Below are 15,055 nucleotides of genomic sequence, written 5' to 3'. Positions count from 1 at the left end.
TATTTAGTCAGTTTTCCTCATCGAGTCTCATCTGAACTGTCATGTTAACAAAGTGTTTGACAGCAGCCATGTGAGGAACTGGGTCAGGGTTAGTGTGACGTGTCACCAAACCCCTGAAACTGAAGGTCAGATTCTCTCAAATTAGCCCGGGTGACTAATTTAGGATTAAAATGAACCCACATGTCATCTAAATGATCTTGTGGGTTTAGACGACTCCACTGGCTCGTAGGAGAAAACCACTGTTCATTATTTTGTGAAATTTTATTAGTGAGCAGAAACTTTTCTTTCTTCTCTCTCTTGTGGCCGTCAGGGGACCTGGCAGATCCACGAGGAACAACCTTGAACCACAAGCAACACACAAACTTCCCACACACTGTCGACTGATATTTTGTTCAGTTCCACCTTAAAGGGATAGTTCACCCAAAATTCAAATTTCACTCATTATCTCCTCCCCCTCATGTGGACTAAGGGCTGGGAGAAGTTTCAGAGTCCTCCGTTCCTTCTCTGAGTTACAGGGGGTCTCGGCGTAGCAGTATTTGTCCATATAATGGCTGTCAATGGATACCAACTTTCTTCGTCCAAAAAGACACACCAAAAAACATCCAAATACCTCCATGCTGCTCGTCTGTAATGTCCCTCTTGTATTGAAGCCCCAACATGAGAAATTGTTCCGAAAAAAATTAAATAAGTCTATATTTTAAGCTTGTTTGTAGCGGAAGCTCCCAGTGTCTCGGTTCACTGCTCTTCCTGTGTCAGTGCAAATCTCGCGTGATTTGCACTGACCGGCGGAACAATTTCTCATGTCGGGGCTTCAATACAAGACGGACATTACATACGATCAGCATGGAGGTATTTGGGTGTTTTTTGGTGTGTCTTTTTGGATGAAGAAAGTTGGTATCCATTGACAACCATTATATGGACAAATACTGCTGTGCGGACCCCCCCTCCCTGTAACTCAGAGAAGCCACAGAGGACTCTGAAAATTCCCACAGCTCTTAGTTGACATGAGGGTGAGTAGATAATGAGTGAAATTTGAATTTTGGGTGAACTATCCCTTTAAACGTGTGCCTGTGGTGGTCAAAGGTCGGCGCGTTCGTCCTCTGTTTCCCTGTGAACGTGTCCGGTCTGATGGTGGCGTAGCAGCGGCGGTGTGGCTGGCATATGGCCGCCCCGCCTGCAGCCTGCAGCTGCCAGATTACACATACAGATCTACTTTAATACAAAGAAATCTCATATTATTCCGCCCATTACGTAAAAGGATGAGATTATCGATACACAGATTAATGAGCGCCCAATGGTGTTCCAGCGTGATGGCCCGCCCCCGTCCCGTCCCGTCCCGTCCCTCCACCCTCTGCCCCGCACCCCCGCCCTTCTGCATGCAACACTTCACTCACCCAGATAAAAATAGAAAACCGCACAATGACTTGCAGTTTAGTTGTTAGATTTTAGTCTTTATTGTACTATTTTTTTTCTCGACAATTGCTAGCGGACATGTGAAAACTTGGACCAACAAAACATCATCATCATCATCATCATCATTATTATTATTATTTTTTAATTACAGCATATTGTCAGACTGCGGTAACAGTGAGAAGATGTGTTTTTAAAAAATAAAACAGGAAAGAAAAAAAAAATTAATCCAAACCAAACAGGAAGAAGAAAAAAACAGAAAAAAAAACAAAAACATTTTGACTTTAATATTCGATGGTGGTTTTTCTTTTTTCTTTTTTCGTTTTAATTCATGTACACAATATAACAGTCTAAAAACATTAAACACACAGAGCTGAAGACATTGCAGTGTTGGTTGGGAAGTGGCAGTCCTCAGGGCAGTTTATATACTGTAGCAACATGGTCCTGCTGTACTGTCAAATATCTACTGGGATGGATGGAGAGGGGGGAGGTGGGGCGGGCGGCGGGGCGGGGGGGAGGGGTTGGGCAGTTGAGGGGGGAGACTACAAACCAAAATGGCCGTCAATATAAAACTAACAGTCCTTTTTTTTCTTTTTTTCTTTTTTTGTTCTTTAAATGCACCAATCAGGAGTCGGCAGAGACAGAGAGCAGAGTTAAAGTAGTTCAACAAGGAGTAAAATAGGACGGTGGTGGGGGGAGGAGGAGGAGGAGGAGGAGGAGGAGAGAGGGGAGGTAGGGGGGTGGAATGTCTCAGTTTTCTTTTTTTTCTTTTTTTACATTTCTGCGTTTTTCTTTTCTCTCGTAGACAATATAAAATCTCACAGACAAGCAAAGAAAAGATAAAAACACTGGATGTACAGGTTCTTATGTATGAATGTGTTGGACAGAGGGGACGGAGAGATGGATAGATGGATGGATGGATGGATCTATGGATGGATGGATGGATGGATGGGGACGAAAAGAAGGGCTTGAATTATTGCTTTCTGAGTATTTATTATTTTTCACTTCTTCTCATCTACATGGATTGCATCTCTCTCGTTCTCTCAGCTCCTCTCTTCTCTCTCTTTCTTTCTCACCATGGTGATCTGTTAAACACGTGATTACTCCGCTTACTCGGGAGGAAGGAGGAGGGATGAAGGGAGAGAGGAGGAGGAGGAGGAGGAGGAGGAGGGGTAGGAAGGAGGAGGAGGAGGAGTCGAGGGAGGCGGGGTGAGGAGTGGGGGTGGGAGGGGGCGGGGCTCAGAGCTCCTTGCTCAGCGAATCCCGGGCAGTTCTAATCCTCTTTGTGTGGCCTCACACGTTTCCCGCCTTTTTGTCTGGTAAATGATAACAGAAGAGATTGAAAAAATGTATTAAAAAATAGGTATTGGAAAAAGGATAATAATAATAATAATAATAAATATAATAATAATAATAATAAACAGTCATATAAAAGGGTTATATGTGTGTTTAGTGGTTTAGTACAGATGTCGGTCTCTAATGTTCAGTTAGTTTCGTTAATTTTTGTATTAAGGATGTACACAAAGCAAACCACAACGAGAAACAAGAACAACAACACAACAGTTTCATGAGAGAACTACCACACAGTGTTTGTCACATTAACGGCGAAGCGTCAACACATGGATAACAACAGGAAGACGAACAGTCGCTCTGTCTCTCTGCCTGTCTTTCACCATCTACCTGCAGTTGTGCTTTTTCTTTTTGTTTCTTTTTGGTTTGTCTCGGTCCTCAGAGCTCACACATACACTCTAAAAATCAAAGAAATATAACTCTCTTGTAGAAAATAACCCTCCATCTACATAGATTCTGTCTTTTTCTTTGCTTCGCTCCAGAAAGAGAAGAAAAAACAGACAGAGAGACAGAGAGAGAGAGAGAGAGAGAGAGGGCTGTTTAATCTGGCTTGTTGAAGGGGCTCCGTGACACTTTGATTTTACCCACTAATCCTTTGATGGACTCAACTCTATTGATGTCTGCTAAACCAGCTTTTCTCTTCCACAGCAAGCGGACCTAACTATCTAAGCTACAGTTAGTTACAGCTAGTTACAGCTAGTGAGTGACACTTAGTAACAGTGAGCAGTCGGCCGGAGCGGAGGATCGAGGAGGGAAGGCCAGAACCAGGATGTCAAGGATCTGCAGTGAAGCCTTTGGTGGTTCTAATCCGTCTTGTATTAGTGCATTTACTGTGTGTGTCTGTCTGGGGGAAAAAATACAACTCTGTTTGGAAAAATAAACGCTGGCCGAGGAGCCATGTTTTTTTTTTTTTTTTACGATCTGGTGTGGGGAATGAAAGCTGAGCTCATTGTGCAAAATGTTCCTGAGATAATGGTGATGTCGGCCCGATCAAACCTGAATATCTGCTTAGCTTAGCATTAGCAACCATTCACAGTGAACTTTCTCAGTATCGGGTGGAAGACTTTCCCACGTGGAGGACTATGAATGATAAATATTTTCAATCTTAAATGCAGGGTGCGATGCTCTCTGACAATCTGTATAGGATTAAGAAAGCCAGTTAGAGACGCAGCTAACTAAGTTGGACTGAAATGTTTTCAGTTCTAAACACTGAACATGGATATAGTTTTATTAGCCTAGATCCATACAGGTGTGTCCCAAACAAGCTGGGAAACACATCAGTGGTGTTGTGAGTTTTTAAAAGGTGCCACAGTGTTTGCCAGTGTTGGGCATGCTACTTTAAAAAAAGTAAGTACACTGCAAAAAAAAAGAATATTTGTCTTATTTCTAGTCAAAATGTCATTTCTAGTCAAAATAAATCTAATTATACTTAAAATAAGACTCATCACATTTTAAAAAGTAGCTTGTTTTTAGACACTTTAATTTTTTCAAGCAAATTTTCCACTTAAAATAAGGTGAAAAATCTGACAGTGGAGCAAGTTTTTCTTTCTTATTACAAGTGCAAAAAACTTGCTTTCACCAGCAGATTTTTCTACTTATTTCAATTGAAGTGAAAACTGTCTTAAAAACAAGTTAATTTTTAGGTGATGAGTCTTATTTTAAGTGGAAAGAGATTAGTTTTGACTAGAAATTAGACATTTTGACAAGAAATAAGACAAATATTCTTGGAAATATTTTGAGTTTTTGCAGTGTAGTTATAGTTAGACGTTAGGCTACTTTCCTGAAAAAGTAACTGAGTTAGTAAGTGAGTTCCTACATTACAAAAGTAACTAATCACCAGGAAAAGTAACTATTGTGTTACTTTTTTATAAAATGCTCCACTGTGTCAAATTACTTGGACTCGTCCCCCTAAACCCTAACTACCTAACCTCCTGCTTATCTGGAACTAACCAACTCACTCAGTATTCCTCCGCACAGACGGGTGTGCGGAGGAATACTGAGTGAAACAGATAAACGGCTGCTTTTCGACTAATTGATGGACTGAAAAAAGAAATGTGTATAACGTCCTAGCCTTTATGGATCCTGGGCAGTGGCGTGCACAGGGGGGGCCCCCTCGTGGCCCAATTGTTGAAAAACGCGCGTTAAAGTGCCCCTTGGAAGCCAAAACGCGCGCTAAAGTGCCATCTTCAGTGGCGAGGACGCGCTATATGTGCCCTTTTTTTTCCCTTTTCGCCCCGGCTGCCCTTCAAAAAGTCTGTGCACGCCACTGATCCTGGGTGCAAGCCACGCCCGGGTGGGGCCCATATGGACCCCAAGTAGCATTGCCGGCTGGGGTACACTTCAACGGGTGTATTATTTTGTGACGGGACTTCTTGAGTCAAGTAATTCTGCATTTTATTGTCAGTAACGGTAACAGCGTTATAACGGGGGAGACAGTAACTTTTTGGATTGGGCTACTCGTTACTGAAAAAGGTAGCACCCGTTATTTTATAACACTGTTGTTGCCATCACTGGTGTTTACTATGCATGCCATGAAGCTGCATTCATTTAGATAACCAACTGTGATGCCGATTTTCACTCCCAAATCATGACTGGAATGGAAAACTCATAACGTGATACTTATAATCAATATAAAATAGTCAAATTGAGGTGTCCAGTGATGTGAACTAAAAGTTTCCATAGCTACCCCAATATTGTTCTGTCATCGTCGATCTAAGACAACACCTTCAGGGTTACTCTGGTGTCTCATTTAGTAAAGTATATTTGCTGGTGTGCCTGATGTGCTTGGACTAAATGTTGTTTCCAATAAAAACAGGTGCTGGTGCGTCTTCCTGACAACGCAGTGAGCTTGGCTCAGTTTCAGGCCTCGGAGTGCCAAACGCTCTGTGCTAAATGGAGTTCTTTTTTTTTCTTTTTTTTTAGAAAAAGAGTTTGAGCTTCAAAGAGGCTTCTAGTAAATTGTGCGGCGGCAGCAGCAGCAGCAGCAGCAGCAGCAGGAGCCTCGACGCTCTCCGTGAGCATCTGCTGCGCCGCGCCAGATCAAAGCCGGGCGCTTGCTGGACACCGAGCCTCGCAGAGCACTTGAATGGAGGCAGAGGAGGAGGCTGGGACCGAAATAAATAATGGAGGAGAGAACAGAGCAACCTTCTGGTTCACAGGCACTTCATGTCCAGTGTCCAGCAGCTGCGGTGCGTTTCCCAGGTGGAGATGTGTAAAACACCGCCAAAGGGAGGTGAAGCAGCGGCGGAGAAGGGGCGAGTGGCTACACTCTCTCCTCTTGTTAAAAATGTCACACTGAAAATGTCAGGAGAAGTAAAAATCTCCATCGTCACATTCCCTCACCAATTTGACCAAAACTTGCATCAAATGAAAAGCTAAAAAAAAAAATGAAAGGGGGCTCGCTCACCGACGGGAGGAAACATGTAGCAAATAATGTGCTATTTCTATTTTCATACAAGTTCATGAACAGTCAGCGTCCAACCGTAGCTGCCCTGGGAATCTGCGCTCACCACCTGAGTCCTCATTGTGAAATAGTTTTGTGCTTTGGCTGATCATGAACTTGTCGCTGTAATGAAATGAGCAAATAAAAGGACGCTTCTGTCTCTCTCTCTCCTATCAGATACTCACAGGTCAGCTACAGTTGAAGAGACACTGAAGTTAACAGCTACACTACACTTTAGTTAAAGGGAAGTATGAATAACTGCATAATCTCTCATGCAATCACCCAGGGAAGTTAGCGTGCCTGTGTGTATGTGCTTTTTGCATATATACAGTGGCTTTGCCGTTAACGTGTGCTTGCATGCGTATACGTGTGCTAACCTGTGGTGTGGCTTTAAATTTGGCACATTTACGTGTGTATAGAACGAATCACCTTGTTGTTTACAACTACTTCCAGGTAGAAAACCAGCACGTAATTTGAATGAGAACAAGAGTTTAGCTATATATATCATATTTTTCACGCCCTGTCACCTTTTAGACAAATCTGAAATGATTGAAGAAACATACATAAATATTTTCTGTTTTGTATTTATTCAGTTTGGGGGAATCACAGTGTTTAGAAAGCATCAGTGGCTCAGCTGACAGGGACAGCTGACGGTAGCTAAGCTAACGGCGGTAGCTAAGCTAAAGGCAGCAGCTAAGCTAACAGCAGGACGTCAGCTGTTAAAACCCTCCCGTTGTGGGACACGACATGAAACTACTCCAGTTAGCTCAGTCATGTTGGAACTCAGATATCCGCTGGAGAAAATATTTTTTCATGGAGCGTTTATTGAGTCACTGAGTTATTAAAGTTCAACAGGTAGCTAACCGTTAGCCGGCTAATCTATGATAACCATGACTAATTACAAAAATGTGCACACGTAAATAGTAATGTTTGTCCAATCATTGGTTTTATAGACTTTACAAACATCAGATTAGTCTAAACGGCGATATAGTGACATGAAAAATGAGATAGCGAAACTCTCGTCCGTCACTATTGTTCTCATGCTGGTTTTCTACCCGGCGATTCGTTCTATATCCATAGAGTTGTGTTTACTTGTGCATAATCATGTGTGTGTGTGTGTGTGTGTGTTTGTGTGTGTTGTTAGTATCTAACGTTGGTGTCGTAACATCCGTTTAAACCGTTGTCGATACACAACTCCCTCTCTAATTGGTCAGTTGCTGCTGACATCACGTTCTGAACGATGGCCACCGCTGCCTCGCGCAGATCCTGCTTCCTCATCTCCTCCTTCCTCATCTCCTCCTCCTCCTCCTCTTCCTCCTCCTCCTCATCATTATCACCATCATCTTCTTCCTCCCCCCTCTTCCTCTCTCCCTGCTCACACGACACTGCCCCGTCATGACAACCTCCATTTTGTGGAGAGTCTGCCTCCTCCTCCTCTCCTTCTCCTTCTCCCTCTCCCTCCTCCCTGCTAATGCTAAATAATGCTAGCTCAGGTTGTTGACAGCTGGTATTAGCTTGTTTACTGCTACTGTTTGTTAGTGCTGGCGCTGGATGCTGTCGTCTGTTGTTAGTATCTCCTTCTTTGCTGCTGCTGCTGCTGTTTTGTGGCTGGTCAACGTCCCGGCCGGCGCGCTCTAACTCACCGCTGTTCACAGCCGCCGTGGCGTTGATGATCTTGGCGTTGGCCTCCTCTTTTACTCCGCCGCTCTCCTTGCTCTTCTTCACGGGGCTGCTCCCCGTCGTCTTCTTCTTCTCCTCCTCCTGGTGATTGTGCGTGGCGTTCTCCTCCGCCACGCCGTTGGAGCAGCCGTTCTCCCCGTTGCCGTTGGTCACCGGGGCCTCGGCCGGCGTTTTCTCCGCCTCCTTGACGGCCTCCCCTCCGCTCTTCTCCTCCTCCTCCTCCGCCGCCGCCGGCGTTTTCTCAGCCGTCACCGCCGCTGCTTCCTCGTCGTTGGTCCCCTCGGGCGCGGCGGCTTCGTCGTTGGCGCCTCCCTCATCCGCTGCCTCTGCTGCCTCTGCTGCCTCCGTGGCCTCCGTGGCCTCCTCCTCCTCCTTGGTGCCCTCGCCCAGGTCCACGCTGGAGGACTTGCCCTTCCGCATGATGAAGTTCTTCAGGGAAACTGCACGGCCGAAGTGTGAGCGCTTGGCCTTGGCCGACTTGCCGTCTTTGCCCTCCTCTGCTGCTCCTTCCTCACCTGGACAGATTGAGAGTTTATGGTTAAAGCTCCTGTGTCAATAATCAGATTTTCATTGACTACCTTTGAACTGTAGCCAACTTCAAAAGTAGTCAATGAAACAGTAGGCTACTACTGTACAGCAAAGTGAGATCAACTTTACTTAGGCCTACTTTGGTTGTTAAGGTCTTTTGTGCAGTGCTTTTACTAATTTAAATTCATTCAACAACTGACTAAAATGAGTTGTAAGACTAAGGGCGTATTCACAGGTGTCTGGTTGGGCCAGTCCGAACCAGCACCACTGGTCGTTGAGAACCACTCAAGATCAGAAGCATGTAGTGTGTTGTGTCGGTTGCTGTGTCGATAACGTTCTCACTGCAAATGAACCGCTCTAGGGCTCGGATGGAAATGAGCTGAGACCACCTCTTCAGGCGATCCCGGCCCGCTTGTTTTGTTCCGCATCCGGACATGATTGTTGTGTTCACCAAACGAACTGATCTCTGACATAAAACGCTCCCTGTTTTGGAGCAACTGCTCCAAACGAACCAGGTGTGAATATGCCCTAAGACTAGTTGAAGGAATCCTTAACAGGATAGTTAAACATTTTGGAAAATTGGCCCATTGCCATAATCCCTATAGTCTGAGGAGTAGGTTTGTTACCTTTAATTGTCGGTGCAAGCTGTTTTTAGAACGGCGGAGCAGAGCCACGAGCTGCTCAGGGCTACGCTACAAAGGCTAATGGGATTTCTTGGTTTCCCTCGTCAAACTCATGAAATACACAATCCAACAACTCCAAAACGCTCTGGTGGTCAAGTTGTGACCCGCACATTCATTTTCAAGGCAAATGCAAAGAGGAGAGGGTTTTGGAGTTGTTGGATTGTGTAGTTGATGAGTTTGATGAGGGAAACCAAGAAATTCCATTAATGCCTCCGTAGCGTTGCTCTGAGCAGCTCACAGCTCTGCTCCGCCGTTCTAAAAATAGCCATAGGGATTATGGCAATGGGCCAATTTGCCTAAATGTTGAACTATCCCTTTGAGGAGATGACTGGGCATCCCCTGACGCTGAAAAATGAAGCTACCATAGAAGTACCAAAAACGGCAGTTCCTCTAATGACTACTCGGGCTCGACTCCAGTGAGTAGCTAAGTCAGTCCCATAAACTCCCATGTTAAAATCCATCTTTATTTACTAAGGTTGTTTCATTCAACTGTTTTCATTTTAATGAGACCTTACCCCAGGCTTTAAGTTAAAAATATAAAATGAAAATGAATGAAAACAACTCTATCTGCTTTGGAGCAGAACCAGCATCTCTGGCGTTTTCTCTTGACATGCTTTCAAAAAAGAGAGTTTAATAAAAATCTGTTTGAGAGAATCTAGGTATCCTCCACTGAAACACCAGTAACAGAGAGCCTTAGATCCACTCTGTTTTGCCCAGGGTTCTGTGTTTCTGTACCATTTTCCTCTTCCAGCCAGGAGCAGAAAAATAACCTAAATTTAGTCTTTACTGTTGACTGAAGCTACAGTGTGATTTGAATTTCACATCAGACGTTGAATATTTCATTTGGGAGAATGTTCAATTACATTACCTCCTCCAGAGTTAGCAAGCCACTGGCTTCTGTCTGCGCTCCCCTCTGAGCCTGACTGTTAGGACGGGCTTCACGTAGAACCACTGCCATACTCAACAACAAGCTGCCTTTGCTGCACAAATGGATTTCTGGACATGTAAAAAGCTAAACACCGCAATCTCAAGATAAAAGTTCTTTAGATTGTAGTACTATATTATCCACCTGAACTTTTTGCTTTACTATCTTGTATTATCCTATGTTCTTCTTTGTGTGTGCCTTTTCTGGATTGAAGAAATGTGTGAACTGATGCTCTGCTTCATGGGTTCCATATCTTGCCTAGAAGTAATCTGATCTGTTGGAATTTTATTATTATAACCTTTATTTAACCAGGTTTGTCCCATTGAGATCCAAGATCTCTTTTGCAAGAGAGACCTGGCCAAGAATGTATCCTGAGAAATGTGTTTCTTGTTATGATGCCATGTAAAGCCCTTTGAGACAAACTGTTTGTAAAAACAGACTATACAAATAAAATTGCCTTGCCTTGCCTTGTCATTTACCCTTTTTCTGGGGGTCATGGTTTTTGCGGATACTTGATACCTTATCTATGTTTAAGTTAGCTTGGCCAAGAGGTTAAATGTCAGATGGCATAGGTTAGATTCTGTTTTTAGATCCTGTCTTTGTCCTATCCTGGTCAGCTATATCCTTATATTGGGAGAAGGTGGAGTTTTAGAAGGTAGGGCTTTGGGCCAAGAGAGAGAGATCTCGCATTGGCACCAGAGATGCTCCAGGATTCATTTTTTGAACACTGTTCTTCTTGTAAATAAACTCTTTTTGAATGCAAGTGAAGACGTGTCGGCGGTGCTCACTTCTTTTCATCAACACATTGATATACCACAACATGTAAAAATTGGAATTGATGGATGCCAATGGACATGAAGAGGCTCCTGACTTAGGCTGCTCTAGTGTGTAACAGGATAAATCTGACATATTGGATCATCGTTTGGCCATAAAACCTTCTAGAAAAAACAGAACAGGATCTGATCATCAACAATGTTGTTGTATATTGTCTCATCTCACCTGAGGTGGCAGCTGCAGCGGCGTCCTCCTCCCCGCTGGGGGCGCACTCCGTGTTGGCCCGCTTGGACTTGGGGATAACGCGTTTCTTGAAAGAGGTCCAGATTTCGTTGGCGTGTTGTGTCACCGTGCCGCCTCCTGCCGTCGCTGCCTTCTCCTCCTCTCCTCCCTCGGCCTTCTCCTTCTCCTCGCCCCCTTCCGCCTTCTCCTTCTCTTCGCCTCCCTCTGCTTTGGCCTCCTCTGCCACCTCCTCCCCTACCGGTGCCACCTCCTCTGTCTTGGCGTTGTCGGCCGAGTCCTTGTCGGAGCCCTTGGCCTTGCCGCTGATGCCGACCATGGACGGGTCCCTCTTCAGGCCTTGGAAGGTCCAGGAGCGTTTCAGTTTCCACCTCTTCTGCCCCGACTCCTTGGAGTCCAGCGTGGAGGAGTCTCCGCCGCCTCCCTCTCCGTCCGCCTCCTCCTTCCCGTCCTCTCCTCCTCCTCCCCCGCCGCTCTTCTTGTGCGCCTTCTGCGCCATGAGCTTCTTGAAGGAGTGCCAGCGCTTCATGTGCTTGGTGGCTGCCGAGGAGGACGAGGCTTTCTGCTCTTCCTCTGCGCCTCCTTCCGCGCCTCCTTCCGCTCCTCCGGCCGCTCCTCCCTCCTCTACGGTGGAGTCTGCGGTGGTGTTAAGTGCTTCGGGATCTTCCAGCCTGTCCAGGGACCTGGACCGAACTTTTATTTGTTTCTGGGGTTCTGCGGCCGAGCCGTCCTTCTTCTCGGTGCTGCGATGGGAGAAGATCCTCGCCACGGGTTTCCTGATCAAATCTCGAACCGTGGATTTAGCCTCCGCCGCTTTGCCCTTCTCTGCTTTCTTCTCCTCTTCCTTTTCCCCATTTTCTGGAGCTTTCTCTATCGCTGCCTCTCCTTCTGCACCTCCCTCTGCTCCTCCTTCGGCCGCTGCCGCCTCCTCTCCTTTCTCCGCCTCTTTCTCCCCTCCCTCCGCGGCGTTCTCCTCTCCTCCCGCTGCACCTGTGCTCTGGTCTTTCTTCTTCCGTCCTCCCATCACCTTCCCCAGGCCGCTCTTGTTGAGGAAGGAGTCCAGGAACGAGGTCTTGGGCTCAGAAGAAGTTGCATTTTCCGAATTCTGAGGAGCTTCCGCCTCTCCGCTTGCTGCTTCTCCTCCCTCTTCGGTTCCTGCTGCCGCCGCCGCCGCTGTGTCGTTATTCACAGTCTCTTTGTTTTCAACCACCTCGCTGTTGACAGCAGTGCCATCTTTATCGACAACCTCACTGTTGACAGTCTCTGAATTTGCATTGGCATTTTTAGCTGGTTGCTCCACCTCCGTCGGCTTGCTCTCCGGGGTTTTCCCGTCTTCCTGGACTACCGGTGCAGCGCTGGCCTCCGTCGCCGCCATTTCAGAAAGGGAAAACAAACAATAACAGCGAAAAAGTGTGTTCTTTCCTTCCCTTCTTCCTTCCTTCCTTCCCTTCCTTCCTTCCTAGACCCTCTGCCCTCCTCTTCCGCTCTCTCTCTCTGGTGTTTCGTTCCTCCCGCTGTGGTTTGCGCTCTCAGGTCATGGAGAGCAGGGTGGAGAACAGTGGCAAGGAGAAAAGATACTCAGCATCCTACTAGTCCTCCAAACTCCTGCAGAGAAAAGAGACAGGGGTGAGGAGAGAGGGATGAGAAGAGAGAGAGAAGGAGAAGCACAGATGGTTGATAGTCTGAATCAACAACATAGACACTCAATTAGTCCGGTCTAGACTGTGCATTGAATAGGGAATGAAGAGTAACATAATAGAGAATCTCAGTGGGAAATGCACTGCAATTATGATGTTTCCTAATCAGTCACACTTCCAAAATTCACCCCCTGTGTGATTTGATGTGGGACACACACACACCAACACACACGCCTCCTTTTTCCTTTTAATTGAAATGGCAGAATCTGGAGGTTTTGGAGATGTAAAACCTGCAGCAGACGGCCTTGGATCCTATAAGCTGTTTATTCTGTCAGGAGCTGGCTGCTTCACTTTCATCAGCTGCTCACTCAAAAGCAGATTCCTTTCTACGCCACTGAGCCGACAGTTGTCCACACATTAAAATCAGTTTCTGTTTGACAGTCTTATTCAGGGCAGACGTTTCCTTTTTTAAGCAACATGGTGACACATGTTGAATGTTGTAGACATATGTAAGAAATAGCAATGCCAGATAGTAAAGAGTCATATTTCTGAACTGGGAATGGCCTTTTGCAAAACTGGGGACGTAGTTAAACTGTTGTGGAGCTGCATTAAGTGACCGGCATCTCTCTTTTCTCACATATACGGTATATATATTTTTTTTGTTTGTTTTACTGATACAGTGTTTTAATACATTAAAGCTGTCCTCATTTATATGATTTTATATTTCCATTGTCAGACTGACTGTGACTGTGTTGTGACCAGCTGTTATCACCATTTCTCAAGTGATTCTGCTCCACATTCTATAGAAAATAGCTCAGTTTTTGTCCAAATATGTCTATAGATAAGTTAAAAGGTGCTTTTTTGAAAAAAAAGAAAAGAAAAGGTATTTAAATCTAGTGGCAAATACTCTGACTGTAAACTCTCCCAATTCAACCAATGGTTTAGTGAGGTAAATGTAACACCATCATGAACATGCTTTGTGGCATTTGGAAGAGTGGTATAAGGTTTATGTTTGTGCCACTGGCTTCACTGTTGCACTCCGGCATCTTGGTGTTATCCTTGGTGAGGGTCAAGTTCTGAAAACAGCGATCCCTGCATTTCCCATGAGGCTTTGTAAACGTTGTAATGTTCAAGTCTCCAAACCAAAAATGAGAATCACCATTGTTTTTTTTCCTACAACTGACAACGATCCTCTAGAGCTACATTACACATTTGGTTTCAAAATGTAGCCTATTTTACCCCTTTTCCTCGACCTCATCTAAATGTCGATTGAGAATCGGTCTGGGTACCACCCGTTCATTTTTTCGTATTTGAGGCATGGTTTACTAAAGCCCAGAGCTGTTTATTGGGCGCTACGAATGTCTATCAAATGAGTCTGTACGTAGCTTATCCAATCGTATCAATCATACCCGATGATGTATGTAGAGCGACAGAAATCTGATGAGGAAAAAAACGCTAAACGTTGCTGTTTTCTCAAAATAAACTTGCGGTCTAAACTACATAAAACACCTTCTAATGCTGCATCAAAAGGTAAAGCGTCTGCCACCATATTGGATCGACAAGCTATCAACAAAGTCGCTTCGGTGTGTTCTGTGTGTTCCCGTTCTGTGATTGGTTCCCTCGTTGAGAGAAAAATTGGGTCCATGGTTTCCAGGCTGACTTGCAGAGCGAATAAAATCACGTGCAAGGCATCATGGGTATACCCAGGCTACCCTTTTCAACCATTTCTAACTCCCTTCTAGTTGGCTTTACTTGCAGCCCTTCTGGTTTGCTGTTCCGTAGTGGCAAGAGAGTCACCGTGGAGCCACACCATCATATGACCATTTGCATCTACATGGATCTCCACCAAACACAACAACAGCAAAGGCAGACAACATCATATCTCAAAGTGTTTTCCATTGATTGCATGGCCTTGTCAAGTTACAACAATTCTTACTCAGCTGCTGACATCAAGGTTCTTAGTTCTAGATCAAAGCTGCTCTCTGATCAGCTGAGAACTGGTTCTTTAGCTGCTGAGACGCTGTTGTACCATGAAGCTTGTTTGTGTGAGTTTATACATTTTCTCTTTATCCATCTGTTAAATGCTTCTGTTGCACCTCCACACTGGAGCAGGAGCAAAATAATGCATTTGTCTGGGACTATTTTCAGCGACGGATTCTCATTTGGTGCATCAATGAATTTTTTTTTGGGCAGCAGGACGGTGTGTGTGGGACTGAGTCAAAAATAAACTCCAGAGTCTGTGATCATAGTAATGAGGAAACACGCCAACCTGTGCAACAGTGTGACTCATGGAACAGTGTAGCTAACGGCTCAGAGGAATCAGACATATCAGACTTTGATACTGTCGGTGGGAACAGCTTGTCGGCGACGGGTCCGCACGTGGACT

The 15,055-nt window shown here is 45.2% G+C and overlaps 1 protein-coding gene across 1 annotated transcript in view; it reads right to left on the bottom strand.

Annotated features, from left to right (window-relative positions):
* Nucleotides 1–1,077: 1,077 nt before the first annotated feature.
* The window catches only part of LOC310995723 (uncharacterized protein), a gene marked incomplete at its 3' end in the record, with an annotated part of 48,272 nt that continues 34,294 nt past the window's right edge, over nucleotides 1,078–15,055 (bottom strand). Inside the window, exons 2-4 of the mRNA XM_083984847.1 lie at nucleotides 11,018–12,637; nucleotides 7,846–8,397; nucleotides 1,078–1,187 (exon numbers count right to left, since the gene is read on the bottom strand). Of these exons, the coding sequence (XP_083840973.1) occupies nucleotides 1,078–1,187; nucleotides 7,846–8,397; nucleotides 11,018–12,407 (2,052 nt within the window). The 5' untranslated portion in view covers nucleotides 12,408–12,637. The remainder of the gene's footprint in view (nucleotides 1,188–7,845; nucleotides 8,398–11,017; nucleotides 12,638–15,055) is intronic.

The sequence above is a fragment of the Trachurus trachurus genome (genome assembly GCF_905171665.1).
Source record: "Trachurus trachurus genome assembly, chromosome: 13".
NCBI classification, from domain to species: Eukaryota; Metazoa; Chordata; class Actinopteri; order Carangiformes; family Carangidae; genus Trachurus; species Trachurus trachurus.
The sequence above is the reverse complement of the archived record's forward strand: the minus strand, read 5'-3'. Positions and strand labels throughout refer to the sequence as shown.